General features: G+C 43.1%; 1 protein-coding gene across 3 annotated transcripts in view; it reads right to left on the bottom strand.

Moving 5' to 3' along the window:
* Positions 1-15,751, bottom strand: part of GRM5 (glutamate metabotropic receptor 5) — a 967,370-nt gene that overhangs the window by 257,249 nt on the left and 694,370 nt on the right. For all 3 annotated transcript variants that reach the window (XM_078658429.1, XM_078658430.1, XM_078658431.1), the window contains exon 4: positions 843-1,089. In XM_078658429.1, the coding sequence (XP_078514555.1) occupies positions 843-1,089 (247 nt within the window). The remainder of the gene's footprint in view (positions 1-842; positions 1,090-15,751) is intronic.

Below are 15,751 nucleotides of genomic sequence, written 5' to 3'. Positions count from 1 at the left end.
CCGACTACCTCGAATCTTGACTCTTATTTATTGAGCTATCTGTTATTGTATATCTAGTCAAAAATAGAGGTATTATTTATTTATTTACCACAACCTTTGGTTTTTCTTTATCACTATAGATCTACATTGGGAATGCATGTTTGCCCAAAGATGGATACCTCACTGGAAACCGCAAGCCCAAGTGGGGCGAAGCCAATAATGTATAATTCTATTAAACCCCACTGACTTTCAGTAAGCACTACAGACCTACACTTTGAATGCTCACTCTCATTTTAAGGCCTACCCCAGGTTAGCACCAATCCTTGAAGGGTCTCTTCTGTGACAGGCTGCCTGTGCTCAAATAGCAGGCTTTACAAGATGACAGTCTCAAACCTGCTGCCCATACACACACTTGCACACATGTGCCACCCACACTTACCTGAAACCAGCACAGAGTCTCCAAGCCTTGCTACATAGCAGCAGCCATTTGTTAAAAGGCAGGCACTGGTGGTAGGCACTCTCAATCCACTTTCACATTTTCTCAGAATTTGCCTGATTGAGACTCAGGTAATGAGACTTACAGTAAAGGTCCAAAACCAGTTAGTCAAAAAATAAAAAATCCAGGGAGATTACACAGATGGAACACATTGGTTACAGCGAGTATTTGCGTTGATAACCTACTGAGGGGTATTAGGTTTTAATTCCTTATAAACTATACATATATGCAATCACCTTACAACGTTTATGTGTTATATCAGGCTTTCCATTATTAGTGGGGTGCATGTGGAGAGTGACCGACAATATAATGAGATCTAAATGTCAGCCCTGTTAATACAGCCTTTAGTAACAACATGTGACTGTACCTTCCTGGTGAGTCTCCATTCTCATCAAACATAATCATATCCCCAGCAACTCCTGTGAAGTTAGCCTTCATGAGACAGTCAAGTAGCTTCTGCCCATCAATGGGTTTCATCGCGTCACATAGTCCTTTGTAGCCTGGACACAGCGCCATCTGCATTTTGTGGAGACCATGTGCCATTGCATATATTGCATTGATGACAAATCCCATTTTAGAATCTTGGACATGCTGAGACTTGAGCGTGAATCTGCCTATGAGATAACAAACAAAATCTTTGGTTAGAAAAATGCTGTTCATATAATTATGAAAACTTGAAGAAAGGTTATATTTAACAGCACAGATCGAAATGTTAAAACACTGAAGTACACATTTTAAAATACAGAAAGAAACCATTTTATTTATGCTTAAGGCTTCTCTAAAAGTTATTCTTTATTTTCATGTGGGAAAATCAGGGCTGGAATTAATTATTCCAGTCGGTATCTCCCATCAGTTAACAGGGATTATGAGTTATTTCCCCTCGAATGGGAAACAGCAAATAGACCTCGAATATTGTGTCCAATTCTGCATTTTTTCCTCCTTCCATTTGCTTGGAGCAGGTGGTAAATGTGAGGGCTTTTTTACTTGGTCATAGCAGGGTGTACGGGGCAGCTGTTTTTAATGTCACATCGGGGGAAAATGTTCTGTTCCACCATTCTGAAATAAGCAGATTGGCAGTGGCCGGGTCCTGCTGCTCTGCTGTGGTGTCTGGGGCTATGTGATTGGCCCTGGATTTTTTGAGTCTGCAGCATATGGACCCAATAATTCCAGGTCTCGACTCACCAGGATCGTTGTAGTTGCCAAGAACAGTATTCCTCAGGTGAAGATGCTATGGGCAACTTATGATTAGAGCCAAAATAAGAACATGGAAACTTTATTGTTTTCTTCTACACTTTTGAGTTTGAGTAGAGGTTGTATTGTGAAAAGCAGGTTGTTTGTCATTAAGGATGCTTAGCCTACCATGGTCATTTAATAACAAATAGGGAAGTTAGCATACAGTTCTTACGCAACACAGATATACATTTAGGACCATATTTCTCAAAGTGTGGTGTTGAATTTGTGTAATGCAAGGTAACGCAGTCAGTTATACTAAGCCACGCACACCTTGTGTGGCTCTGCAGTAAATCTGGAGTAACGCAAGGCAGCACAAGTGTTCCATTGTTGGAGCTTGGGTGTTCCAATGCATTCACCCATGGATTTTGGCGCATTACCATATTTAGAATGGGTGGTAGTCCTGGGAATGCGTCAAAATGGTACACCTTCCCAGGGAAGGTGTAACGAGGTGAATATCTTAATTTCTCCTCCTATTGCTGCCTCTTTCTATGTATCCAGCTTTCTGCAGAACATGTAGAAAGAGGAAAAGCCTCAGAGGATTGTTTTTGTGCAGGAAGGTGTCCCTTCTTGCACAAAAACAATCCTGTCTGCAACCCAGCTACCCTTGCACTATGACGCAGACAGCCACATGTGTGCCAGTTCAAGGAGAGCAGAGGAATGGCCATATAATGTTAAATATGCCGCATTCCTGACCTCTCCTTTTCAAGCTGTGCAGCAAGGTGTCTAGCTGAGTTGTGTCAAATATTGATAAATCGGCTTCTTAGGCCTTAATCTGACAACTATGGACTATCAAGACTGTTTATTACCAATCCCAACCCAGGTGGAAAATATGTAATTTACCAGCCAGCACACACACTTTTCAAACCCATCTGCTTCATCTACCAAGCTTTCATGACTGGCGCCCTCATCTAACCGGCTGATAAGCTTACCACCACCAGTAAATCCCTGCACATCTGCAGTCAGAGCAGGAGCAGGCTGGTGTGAAGATGAAGAGCAGATAAAAACCAACAGGACTTCTCAATCTAGGCACCCACCATCTAGAGCAAGATCTCTGTATACATAAGGAATGATTCAAGTTGCTCCAACTTAGGAAACAGATGAAGACCACTACATCACAAAGCAGTAACAGTCCGATTCCTCTCTCTGAAATCAGCTAGCCCTCTAATCACTCTCAATCTTTCATTTTGACTCTATGCATTTCTCTGTTGCTTTTGGACAGCTTTGCACTTTGCAATAACACATACAAATACCTAACTACAAACATAGTTACAGATACATGCATTGGATTTAAAGGCGATTGAATGTAATCATTGCTCTTCTTGAAAACGTTATATTATATAGTTTTGAAGCATTTTCAGTTTTCCTTTTATTGTCAGTTGTGCAGAATGCAGTGTAAAGTGCATGTTTAATCAGAATATTTTGGATGATTGCGATTTTGTAGTTGTTGCTACATTTTATATCAAACTATTGAAATAGTCTCTGGTTTTGCCTGACCATCACCATTTTCTGCATATTGATGTTTTTAATGTGTTGAGTATTTATTTTCGTGTTCTATGTCTGTTAGATATTTTTCATTTGATCATATCTTGAGGTTTATTATGATGTTTTTGCTTCGATATATGTTTAGCTGTTTGGCTATGTGTTTTAGTGTATCATAACTGACAGAAGAGTCAGTCCTTAATGCTAGTTATTTTACCTCATACCACTTATAGGCCAGTGCTGTAGCTGATGGTGCCTTATGAGGATAAAGGACAAGAACCAGCATATTGGCTGACACCAAGGTCTCCAGCTAAACCTTGTAAGGCATCTGATTGATGGTCCTACACTTGATAATACAGTGAATGTGCTATTCTGTTTTCTGGAAGGAGTAGCTTGATTGAGCTGTTTCAGAATAAGTAGTTGTGTTTCGTCATGACCTTCAGTTGGGTAGATAGCTGACAGACTAACTGTTATGACATTATGATTTTAAGGAGAGGTTCTTTGAGACGTGTATAAGCCATGAACCATAGGTAAGGAATGTGGTGGAGGATTGGAGAAGTTGGAGCACACAAAGCTAATTAGGGATCACCTTCAGTGGCTGGAATAGCTGAGACACTGTAGGTGTGCTGGCTGGGTCAAATACAAGGGTACTGAGATCAGTTCAAAAGGAGAGGTCTTTCCAAGACTAACAGTCCTCTGGGACTAGGAATAGACAACCTCACCTGAAGGTCTCATTTCCATACACAACCTTTTTCCAGTATTGCAAACCATTTGAGATTTCAAGTTGTTTACTATGGATCGGATCACTTATCCCACCTTTTCTCAGATTTTTTATAAATGAGATATACTAAGGGGTTTATTTACTAAGCTGAATTTACATGTGCAAATGTGCTTATGTTTAATTCTAATCCAGCACCTAATTATAAATCTACACTTTGATGCTATTCACCATATCAGAGTGTAGATTGAAAATTAATTGTAGGCTTACATGTCTTCTCCCCATGAAATCAGAGGGTGATGAGATCAGGCTATGAAATTACAAGTGTAAAGTTACTAATAGTAACTTTTCACACACCCGAGCACACCTCTCTGAAGAAATCGCCTTTCTGGAAACTATAGAGAAAATGTAAAATGTTCATTAATTCAAAGATATATAGTTTAATGTAAGTTATCAATGTAAAATAATGATTTTTGATTGAGAACTAATGAAATACATTATTAATGTACATTAACTCATCAACATAAATGTTTAGGTAATTAACTATTTTACCTGTATTAATTATTTGATAAAGATACATTTTTATGCAAAATACGAATATACATTTAATGTAAAATTCAAAATGACGTAATTTTTTTAACATAATTTCCTACAGGTTGTTATTTTAATTCTTTGCCTCCATTAGTTTCTATTGGAACATGTTGTAGTACCTGTGCATGCCCATGTGTTTTGCTGGACTCACTCTAAGGATCGGTAAGAGTACTCTTACGCCTGGTTTGTGACCTTTAGGGCTGTATTAACTCTAAACGTGCAGTTTGTAAATAGGAATGGTCTTACTCTTCTGTGGGTGTGTGTTTGCATTAGCAAGTCCCTTCCTAAACTCCTCCTAATAGTTCCCTAAACTGTTCCCAAATTTGAGTTTCTAGTCCACATTTTCCTACCACTCTACCAACCAATCCCTACCACAATTGCACCTAAAAATTATATTTGTTTATGAATAGTATTTGTAGTACATGAGTAACACTGCTTTAGTAATACTTTAGATACTACAAAATGGAGTTTGAATAAAGCCCCCAATTTTTATTTTACTGCATTCATCGTTAACTAAAATGATCTCAGAAGGCATTGCCTGCCAGTAACAACTGTAGATTATATTAAGCGAACTGTTAGAGAAAACCATGGTAATTAAGGGTGGCCATGGCAAGAGAAATGCTTTTGATTTTTCCTAAAAGAGAGAAGGCTGATTTGGTCTAGAGGGCAGCGAGAAGGGCAAACTTGAGCCTGCTAGTGGTTGATGTGGGGGAGGTGGATCACAGGCATCTGGCGGGTTGGTGGTAGTTTAGGCTGTCGGTAATGTATACTGGTCTTTGGTTGTGGAAGGCCTTGTAGGAGTGTGTGAGCATCTTGAGCTGGCATCTTTTCTGGACGTAGTGCCAGTGGAGGTTCATGAGTTGAGGGGTGATGCGGGTCCATTTAGGGAGGTTGAGGATGAGTTTGGCACCTGAGTACTCTATCGTCTAGGGTCTCTTTAGGAGTTGAATGTAGTTCCTCCATAGAGTGCATTGCCGTAGTCAAGTCGGTTGGTGACTAGGGCTTGGGTAACGTTTTTCTGGTGTTGACGGGGAGTCATCAGAAGAACTTTTGGAGCATGCGAAGGGTGTGGAAGCAGGAGGAGACTGAGTTGATCTGGCATTTCATGGTGAGACAATGGGAAATGCTATAGTAAAGCTGGTCCAGCTTTTTCACTGATCAAACACAGACTAGGTTTTATTGTCATTTAGTAGTTGCTGCTGAGACCTATGTATATATTTCAAGTGTCAGTCTATAGTTCTGCTAAGATAGGTCAATTGTCTAATGCACGTCCTAGAACGAACTGTGTATAACCTGCTTGTCACAGGTTGGAATAATGTCTTGTAGTATTTTTGATGCTACTTGTTGCTCTGTTAGCATTATTTAACATATGTATTTCCCATTAGAAGTCTTTTGACTTTTTTGAGATCTTGCAAAATTGAAATGCTTCAATTTCTCAGTTTCTCACTGTGATATAACAGGTTTATAACATGCAGCATGTACCTTTGTTTTCTTTGATGTGCTGCTGATACTGAGGCAAGGCATGGCAGTTTCCAGTGGAACTTCTTGTGACTGCCCATACCAACACCTGGGTAAGATGTAACTCTGCAAATAGAATTACTGATTGTTTTTGAAGTGATGCATTTGTGGTTGGACAAACTATACGGGAAACAAGCCTTCAGTCTCTCAAAGTCTCCGCAGCCATCTGCTAAGCAATAGGCAACATACTTGTAATGTGCTTTGATGCAGCTGTCACACACAGTGTTTATCACAATGCTCTGAGACACAGTTACAAAGATGTGCATTGATAAAACATCTCAGTAGCAGTGTTCTCCAAATTCATTTACAAACCTGAAAGTGAATGGCTGAAAGCCTGTTGCCTCGTAAAGCTTAGGATTTCCTGGCATACCATATGTACTATTCATAATCTATAAACACATAATCCTCTATAACATATGGGTTTAGAGGTTTATTATGGTGAGTTTAGGGAACCTTATTTGCACATTGGATATCGCATCTTACAAATATTTTAAAATAGTTGACAAACTGGTTCCAGGGGTCTTCTGGCACCCAGGAGTTATTATGCTTCACTTGTGCCAGTTGGAACTCTCTACCTTTAGTGTCTTGGGGTCCTTTTCCTATTACACACAAATTGTGCATCAAGAGCACCCCTTTATCATTTGACCTTCTTATAACAAGACTGAGAGCTACAAAGCTTACTCACGGAGGTGATGTGGGTTAAAAAATCAGAACTCAGCAGAAGCAATATTAACAGTATTAATACTCCAGCCTGTACTTCATTCTACACACTGCTAAATACTAACATGAAAATATACATGAACTCACTGCACTCCTGCCCAGATTAACCCCCAACAGGTCATCAAGATTCTTAAGACCATGAAGAACGACAGGGCTCCTGGGCCTAATGGGATTCCTGCACCGGTCTTCAAAAAAGCCCCTGATTTCTGGGCCGCAACTCTAACTCCTCTCTACAATCACACCTTCCTGCAAGCCATAACCCTTAACTCCTGGAAGGGTTCTATATTGGTCCCCATTTTTAAAAAAGGGGATCACCTAAAGCCATCAAACTACAGGCTCATTGCTTTGCATGTTCTCGAGGCCAAGGCATAAGCACATCTCCTATTGAAAGATCTGGAGACATGGGCTGAAGAAAATACCATCATTCCTTTCTATCAGACAGGCTTGCGGTCACAGTCATCGACCATGGACATTGTGCTTGCACTAGCGCACCTATCAGCTCAGGCAACAAGGAAGAACCATCCCCCACTTCTCTGCTGGTTTATCGACTACGGTACAGCTTTCGATAAAGTTGTACGTAGAAGACTATGGTGGAAACTAAAAAACTGGGGCATTCCATCAACCCCCCTGAAAGCAATAGATCACTCTATGAAGACACTTGGGTGCGGGTCAAAACAAGCGCACACAGTGTGTCCCCTAAAATACCCATGAATAATGGGCTGAAACAAGGATACGTGTTGGCCCCCATCCTCTTCAACTTATACACCGCGGACATGGGAGATGCCTTAAAAGGAGCCTGTCTAGTAGCACCAAGACTAGGAGCTGTGAGGCTGCCGGTGCTACAATATGCCGACGACACTGCTATAATGGACCATACAAAGGTGGGCCTACAAAGATCACTAAGCGCCTTGAATCATTTCAATCAAGACAAAAACCTGGCAGTTAACCAGGGAAAGACCAAGGTCAGCATTTTCAGGAGCTGTCATCGGAAAAAGATAGCACAGTGGTCAATAGGAAACCTACAAATGAATACTGTGGCCTCATATAACTACCTAGGGGTCTGGCTCACGGAACAGGCCAAGGAGAATATCCACCTGAAACAGCAGTCGTCCCAGGCCAACCAGGTCACATATTTGTTAAAGCAACCGAGTCTTCATCTGATCAGCCCATCCGCAGTGTCAATATTGACAGTTTTAAAATTTGAACTTCTCCCAGCAATCAGCTGTGGCCATTTGGCCTTTCCGGGGTCTCAGGACGCCCAAGCAAAGGCATAAAAATCAGTGCTTCTTATCCCGAGGTCTGTGAGGAAAGCAAGGTTAAGACTGGAGCTGGGTTTGGTGAGGCCAGATGTGTCATGTCAAGAGGAGATTCTAAAGTTGTACCTAAAGATCCTAAGGGCTCCCGCTAAGTCTCTAAAACATCAACTGAGAGCCATCTTCGAGGAAACATGCTCGGCCTGCTTCACCATACTGAACATCGAGGAAAAGAGCATACAATTGCCGTAAATTCCACTGAATGCTTGTAAAAAAGCAAATAAACAAACAAGTATGGGAAATCTCTTTCGACCTCGACTTTAAATCCCTCCGCTCAAGCCCCCATTCAGACCAGCTGAAACACTCTTACATTTTAGGCAAAGCACAACCTTACCTAGGCGAGGCTCCCTCTCCACAAGCCCGAAGTAAAATTCTTTACATGAGACTAAGCATGTTTGGAATTGCTGATTTTAACCCTGCCTGGGCCTACAGACGGGAAACTACAAAGTGTAGACTGTGCTTCTACATGAGGGAATCCTGGTTGCACCTTTTATGTTTCTGCCCCAACCTTGACAATGAAGGCGACTCCTGGCCACGATTTGCATATCCAATGGAATAAAGTCCTTTCAGTGAAGCGTCAGCCTTGTGCTTTTCTACCTCAAACACGACATTATTGGCAAGACCGTGGAAATGTATACATCATATCAGGATCACCTTAAAAGCTGCTGACGATCGCAACTTATCCGTGGCGACGAGTATTGCAAATCAAGTGGAAGAAAGCAGCTGGGCCTACAACAAGCTCTGAGGTGCGTGCTCCATCACGTGGTTCCAACTTGGAGCACCAAGAAGAAGGACTAATTGACTTACAAAGCAGTCCATCTTCAGGGCTGTGGGGGCTCCACAAATGCGAGCAGAAGTACTTGACCACGACCACAAAACTTGGGTGCCTGTTGATCAAGCAGGCCACCTGGGAGGGGAGGTAGCCTCATCAATAACACACTGAAGTGTTTATAGTCTTTTTAACATACCTTGTGTCGATTTTTTAATTGTTTTCATTTCACTTTTTATAGGATGCCTGTTTTGTATTATTTACTGTAATGATTTCAATTATTTGTACAGTTAATAAAAACTTCATATACATGAACATGGAGAAACAACAAGCAATGTGATACAGGTTTTACATAATAAATAGACCTCTCGATATTAGCTTTGACAAGGTGTTTTCTTAACCAATAATACACTGTTTATGTAAAACTTTAACACAATATTGTCAAAATCAATAAACCATTGTCTTTGGGATTTGACCAAAGGTTTCATAAGAAATAAAAACTGCCCACTGCCAGTACCAACAGCTTTCAACAATTACCGGAAAGCTGGAAGCACGCCGAAATCAACGCCCTCCTCAAGAAGCCCAAGGCGGACCCCAAAGACCTCAAGAATTTCCGGCCCATCTCCCTGCTCCCCTTCCTGTGTAGGTCATCGAGAAAATCGCCAACATGCAGCTGACCCGCCACCTCGAGGCCAACACCATCCTAGACCCATCCCAGTCTGGATTCAGACGCAACCACAGCACCGAGTCTGCCCTCATCGCCGCCACAGACGACATCAGGCACCAGCTAGACAAAGGCGAAACTTCAGCCCTCATCCTCCTGGACCTGTCAGCCGCCATCGACGCGGTCTGCCATTGCACACTAAGAACACACCTCCAAGAAGCCGGTATCCAGAAGAAGGCCCTGGACTGGACCACGTCCTTCCTCTCCGGCAGAACCCAGAGAGTCCGCCTCCCGCCCTTCCGCTCCGAAGCCACCGACATTATCTGCTGCGTACCCCTAGGCTCTTCCCTCAGCCCAACCCTGTTCAACATCTACATGGACCCCCTTGCACATGTGGCCCGCCAACACGACCTGAACATCATCTCCTACGCCGACGACACCCAGCGCATCCTCTCCCTCACCAAGGACCGGCACACCGCCAGAACCAACCTCCACGAAGGGATGAAGGCCGTCGCAGAGTGGATGAGGAGCAGCCGCCTAAAACTGAACTCGGACAAGACTGAGGTCCTCTTCCGAGGCCCCACCCCCTCTGCGTGGGACGACGCCAGGTGGCCAACCACACTGGGAGCAGCTCCAACACCCACGGACCACGTACGCAACCTAGGGTTCATCCTCGACTCCTCCCTCTCCATGTCGAAGCAGGTCAATGCCGTCGCCTCCTCCTGCTACAACACCCTCCACATGCTTCTCAGGATCTACAAACGGATCCCGACCGAAACCAGAAGAATGGTAACCCAAGCCCTCGTCAGCAGCAGGCTAGGCAACGCACTCTATGCAGGAATCCCGGCCAAGCACCTGCATCGACTACAACACATCCAGAACGCCTGAGCCCGACTGATCCTCAATGTCCCCGCTGCAGCCACATCACCTCCCACCTCAGAGACCTGCACTGGCTCCCCTTCAACAAAAGGATCACCTTCAAACTTCTCACCCACACACACAAAGCACTCCACAACACCGGACCAGCCTACCTGAACGACAGACTCAACTTCTACACCCCCCCCGACAGCTCCGCTCTGCCAGCCTCACCCTCGCTGCCGTCCTGCGCACCCAACAAACGACCTCCAGCAGCAGATCCTTCTCCTTCCTCGCCGCCAAGACCTGGAACACCCTCCCCACCCATCTACGGCAGACCCACGACCTGCTCACTTTCAGAAGTTTACTGATTGATTGATTGATTGATTAAACCACCCTCTGCATACAGACTTTGATAAAAGGCTTTTCACAATGAATCACCCACTGCCAATGGGCTTTGCCTACAGGATGTGTGTGGTACACCAGGCAAGTAAAGACTCATTACTCTCTTCCCTTAAATTGTACTCAAAAGCAGGCTCACACAATATATCTGCATCCGATTGCTGGTGTGGATGCGAATTGCAGAATTGTAGGCTTTACAACTTCACAGGCAAACCCTCTTAACATTCTCTGGCCAGGAAGGAGAACAGCTAAAGGTTTTGGCATACTCCATGCCTACTGACACCTTTCCCTTCATAGAAGATGCATCTAAGGAGCCTAAAATTCCACTTATCTTTCCAGATTCTGTTAATCAGCGTGTTGAATGTAGATGTTCACATATTTCCATTCCTCACAGGTATGCAACAAAATTGTAAATCCAAACCCAACCCTAAAATTCTACCAATCTCACTGACAATTATTTCTGTGAGACTGTATTTTTGGCCACATTTAGAAAAAGTGATATGCACATCTGTGTTGCACATGTTGTGCAGTGCCAAGGCACCTTCTGCTCTTGTGATACAAATCACCTCTACCCGATTGCAGATGCGCATTGTAGAACAGAGAATCCCTCCATACATTATACACATTATCAGGAGAATACCTGATGCCTATTTATACTCAGGATCAATTCACATTCATGATGGAAGGCTATGAGATTGCTAGTGTTTGTTGATCAATGATGCAACACCTTTGCTTAACTATTCATTTGGAAATTTAAAAATGTAGCATTGTTCAAAAATGGCATTGAAGATAACTTGGCTGAATCCCAATGAGAATGTTTAAAACATGCATGATCAACAATAAAGGGAAGAATTGTTGTGATTCACTATATGGGATACTGTCTCACATCTTTCAATGTACCTCACAATGTTTATAGTTAACAAGGTAATCAATGAATGAATCACAGAAAGTGCCCAGGTGGCACAAGGCATTCAAACCTCTTCATGCACCCACATGGCATTTTGGTATTATAGAAGGGGCTACAAGTGCTGTGTGGCCTTTTCTTTAATTTGGATCATGCTGGCGCACATTTTGCAAAGGCGTGCAATCACATTGAGTTTTCTCGCATTTACATAGAGTGAAGACCCATGCAAATGAGGCAACACTTTGTTTTTGTGCCCGCACCGTATTAAAGTAACCTGTGCAGAGGCTGAGAAAAAGTGGGAGGCTCACTAACTGCCACATAGAATTGTCCCAGTCAGTGCACCCGTAGAAGGGCACACCTAAGGAGTGGGAAACCTTACGGCACCCCTGTAGGCAGTGCACTTACGCATTGCACCCACCTGTAGGGGGATGCCTTATCTCCTGCTCAAAGAGAGGTCAGTCTGATTCCTTGTTTTTCACTGCTGCGCTCTCCACAGTGCAGGTGCAAACTGTCACAGTAGTGAAGGGTGTGCCGGTGGGCAAACTAGAAGCATAGTGTGTATGATATATAATTTTGGCCCCAATAAAAACATGCATTGAAATGTTGGAACTCTCTGTTTTGTTGCCATTTTTAGTTGGCTTTGCTTCAGAAGCGAGGTGGTGCTTCTGATTGGCCCACGTCAAAAATGTGCGCTTTAAATTGGAAGGGAGGCATGTTTGTTCCTGTACTGGCGGAGCCACCCGGCCCGTCCATTCACGCACGCACGCACGCACGCACACAGCCTGGGGCGGGGTAGCCCTCAGGTATAAATAAACAGGCGGAAGACCGCTCGTGGTCTTTGCCCCTAGTGCAGCAGCTAGTCTCTGTGTCAAGTTATTACGCAGATTGTCAGTAAGGCCCCACTACGCGGCCTAGGTTGTCCTTGCCCCACCTCAGCACTACATTGGCGACGAGGCGGGTCTCTGCCCACGCCTCGCGGACATACCTGCCGTTGTCCCGCGGTGCTGCATGCGCTTGAGCCTGCAGCCGGCGCCGGCATCCCGGGCGGGTGCCACCCCGCTGTGCTGCTCATCCCTGACCCTGTCACGGTCGGCAGAGATTTCGCGCCTGTCGCGGCGCACAAGGTGAGCCGCCCCATTGGAGGGAGCGCCGCGTCTGGGGGAAGGCCCGTTGCCAGGCCCAGCGCCACCGGCAATCTACTTGCTGACGTCAGGCCTCACAGCGCGTAGGAGGGGAGACACGCGCAGCGTGCATCGGAGGGACTGGCTCGGCCCTCGCCGCTCCCCCCACAAAGGCTCACGCATCTCGCGGAAAAGGGAAGGACACTCGGTCGGTGCTCACGCATCTCGCGGAGCTCCGATTTCGGCCGTTTTGGGTACAGGGCAAGCCCAGCTTCACCACGCACTGGCCACCAAGGGCCTCAAATCTCTAGCAGCAAGTGGGGCACTCCACTGTACAGAAAGATTTGAGGGTGGATGCACAGCTATTTAGTCCAAGTTAATCCTGGTTAGGATATAACCTCAAAACCATTGTAGACAAAGCACACGAAATGGGTGTGATAAATGTCAGAACAAAAAAATTTCTACTAAAAGAGCACCCAAAAAGTCCCACACTGAATATGGTGCCTAAAATCCACAAAAACCTATTGGATCCACCACTAAGACCAATCGTATCAACCAGACATAGCTTACATGAGCCCGTAGGTCAACTACTTGATAAATATCTTCAGCCCTCAGTGAGAAAAATGACCACATATATAAAGGATACGACGGAGTTTATTCTGAAATTGGATACTATCAAAATTGAACCAGAGGAACAAATAATACTATGCACAGCGGATATAAGGTCACTGTATACGAGCATACCCCACTCCATGGGGATAGAAGCAATAGAAGACGCCCTCATGAATACCAACTTGGATGTGAATTTTCAGACTTTTCTAATGGAGTTAATGCTCTTTTCCTTATATCAAAGTTACTTTAGACACAAGGACAGCTGGTACTTACAACTAGTTGGCACTGCCATGGGCAATTCTGCAGCGCCGGTCTATGCGAATCTCTTTATGAAGTTTTATGAGGAAAAACATATTCTGTCCAAAAAAGAATGGAGTAACAACCTAAAACTATTTATTCGCTATATCGATGATATTTTCATTATCTGGTCAAGCTCGAAAGAACAACTACATGAAGTGTTAACAAAGTTCAATCAAGTTGATGAAAGAATTCAGTTAACCTGGGAAATGTCCAATACCACCATCACTTTCCTAGATGTCAGAGTAAACCGCACACTGAAAGGATTGGAAACTGACCTGCACACCAAAAGCACAGACCGCAACAACATGCTCCATTACAGCAGCTTCCATGAACACAACCTTAAGAGATTCCTACCTTTCTCCCAGATGGCAAGAATTAAAAGAATTACATCTGAACCCACCACGTTGCAAAAAAGGATATCAGAGATGGAAAAGAAATTCAAACAAAGAGGGTATCCCGAACACATTTTGGAGGAATCAAAACAAAAATTGGCACAAAGAGACAGAAACCTATTACTACAACCCAGTCACTCAAAGGAGCAAACCAGGATAGTTGCAATATCGAGATATTCAACATCAAGCCACAAATTCAAAAGCATTATATTGAAACACTGGCCAATGCTCACTTTGGAACCTGATTTCAACAATTGTTTCAAAGATCCTCCTCTATTTGCGTTCACTAGAACAAAAAATATAGGTGAAATGCTTCAACCACAAATTTCCACAACAGAAATTTACAATGGTACTAAACCTTGCCACAACTGTGGCCATTGCAACAACGTTATCAAAGGCAACAAAATAAACCACCCCATGAAAGGTCAGGAAATTAAACTAAGAGTGAATGCTACATGTGACTCGACAAATGTCATATATGCCCTCAAATGCCCGTGCGGCAAGTTATACATTGGGAAGACGGAGCGTCAAATCAAAACAAGAATTACAGAACATAAATCGAACATACGCTTGAAAAATGTGAAATCCACAGTTGCGACACACTTTATGGAATCGAAACACAGCATTGCACAACTGAAATTCTTGATCCTGGAAAATATTAAAAAAATAGAAGGCAGAGACAATACGAAATATCTACTTCAAAGAGAGAATTCATGGATTTATAGACTGTGTACTCAAAAACCTTTTGGACTTAACGAAAGAATTGAATTCTCATGTTATCTATAAAGTACGACATGTAAATTTGCTTCAGTGCTTTAGATTGGTAACCCCTGTGTTTTTTCATACTGCATGCGTTCTATCACACATTCTTACCCAGTTGAGATCTAGCACACCACCCTCATCGCTGTCTAAATCAACAGTGTCTTTTTTAAGTACCTTGGTTCGAGATCGACATAAGTAGTGTTATTTTTCAAAAAAAAAAAATTCTGTTATGTTACTTATTAGTATTTGATGGGTCTAAACATACATTACTTTTACTTAACTAATGCGCTTTAAATTTAGCATGAAAACCTTTCTAGACCGGTCGGTCCATAGTCTTTCTACAGCTTCACTAGGTCACATGACCGCCATTAGGTCTGATCACCGTAACGGCTACAATGTTACAATCAAAGACGACTGTGCAACAGAGTAGCCGCGTTCGTGGCGTTTTGAATCTCTGAAACAACAGGTTAGTTCTTGTTACAACAGTTTCGTCTCGCTTGTAGAAACGGCTGCACCAGGTTTATTTTTTGGCCACAATCTGATTTGCGCAATTTTCTTTTAGAAATCTACCCGTCACTATAAACTTCAAAACTTTCAAAAGATACAGACAGGCATGTAAGTTACCATTTATGTTTCTGGGAAATGTTATATCCGATACCTTGAACTGTGGTGATATGATTTTGAAATGTATTAACAGCACATATCGTAACGCATATTGCAGCAACATTTTATTTTATTTTTATTTTTACAGCGTTATTCCCTGATGAAGGGCTCTATAAGCAGCCCGAAATGCATTGGATGTTATGTACCATAATGATGCCCTAAATGAGGATGTTATGTATCAGAATGATGCCCTAAATGATGAATAATATGAAGTTATATGACATGAAATATATCTTGATCAATATCTACAAAAATATGAA

The sequence above is a fragment of the Lissotriton helveticus genome, chromosome 8, assembly GCF_964261635.1.
Source record: "Lissotriton helveticus chromosome 8, aLisHel1.1, whole genome shotgun sequence".
Taxonomy (NCBI): Eukaryota; Metazoa; Chordata; class Amphibia; order Caudata; family Salamandridae; genus Lissotriton; species Lissotriton helveticus.
This window is presented reverse-complemented; position numbering and strand designations above follow the sequence as displayed.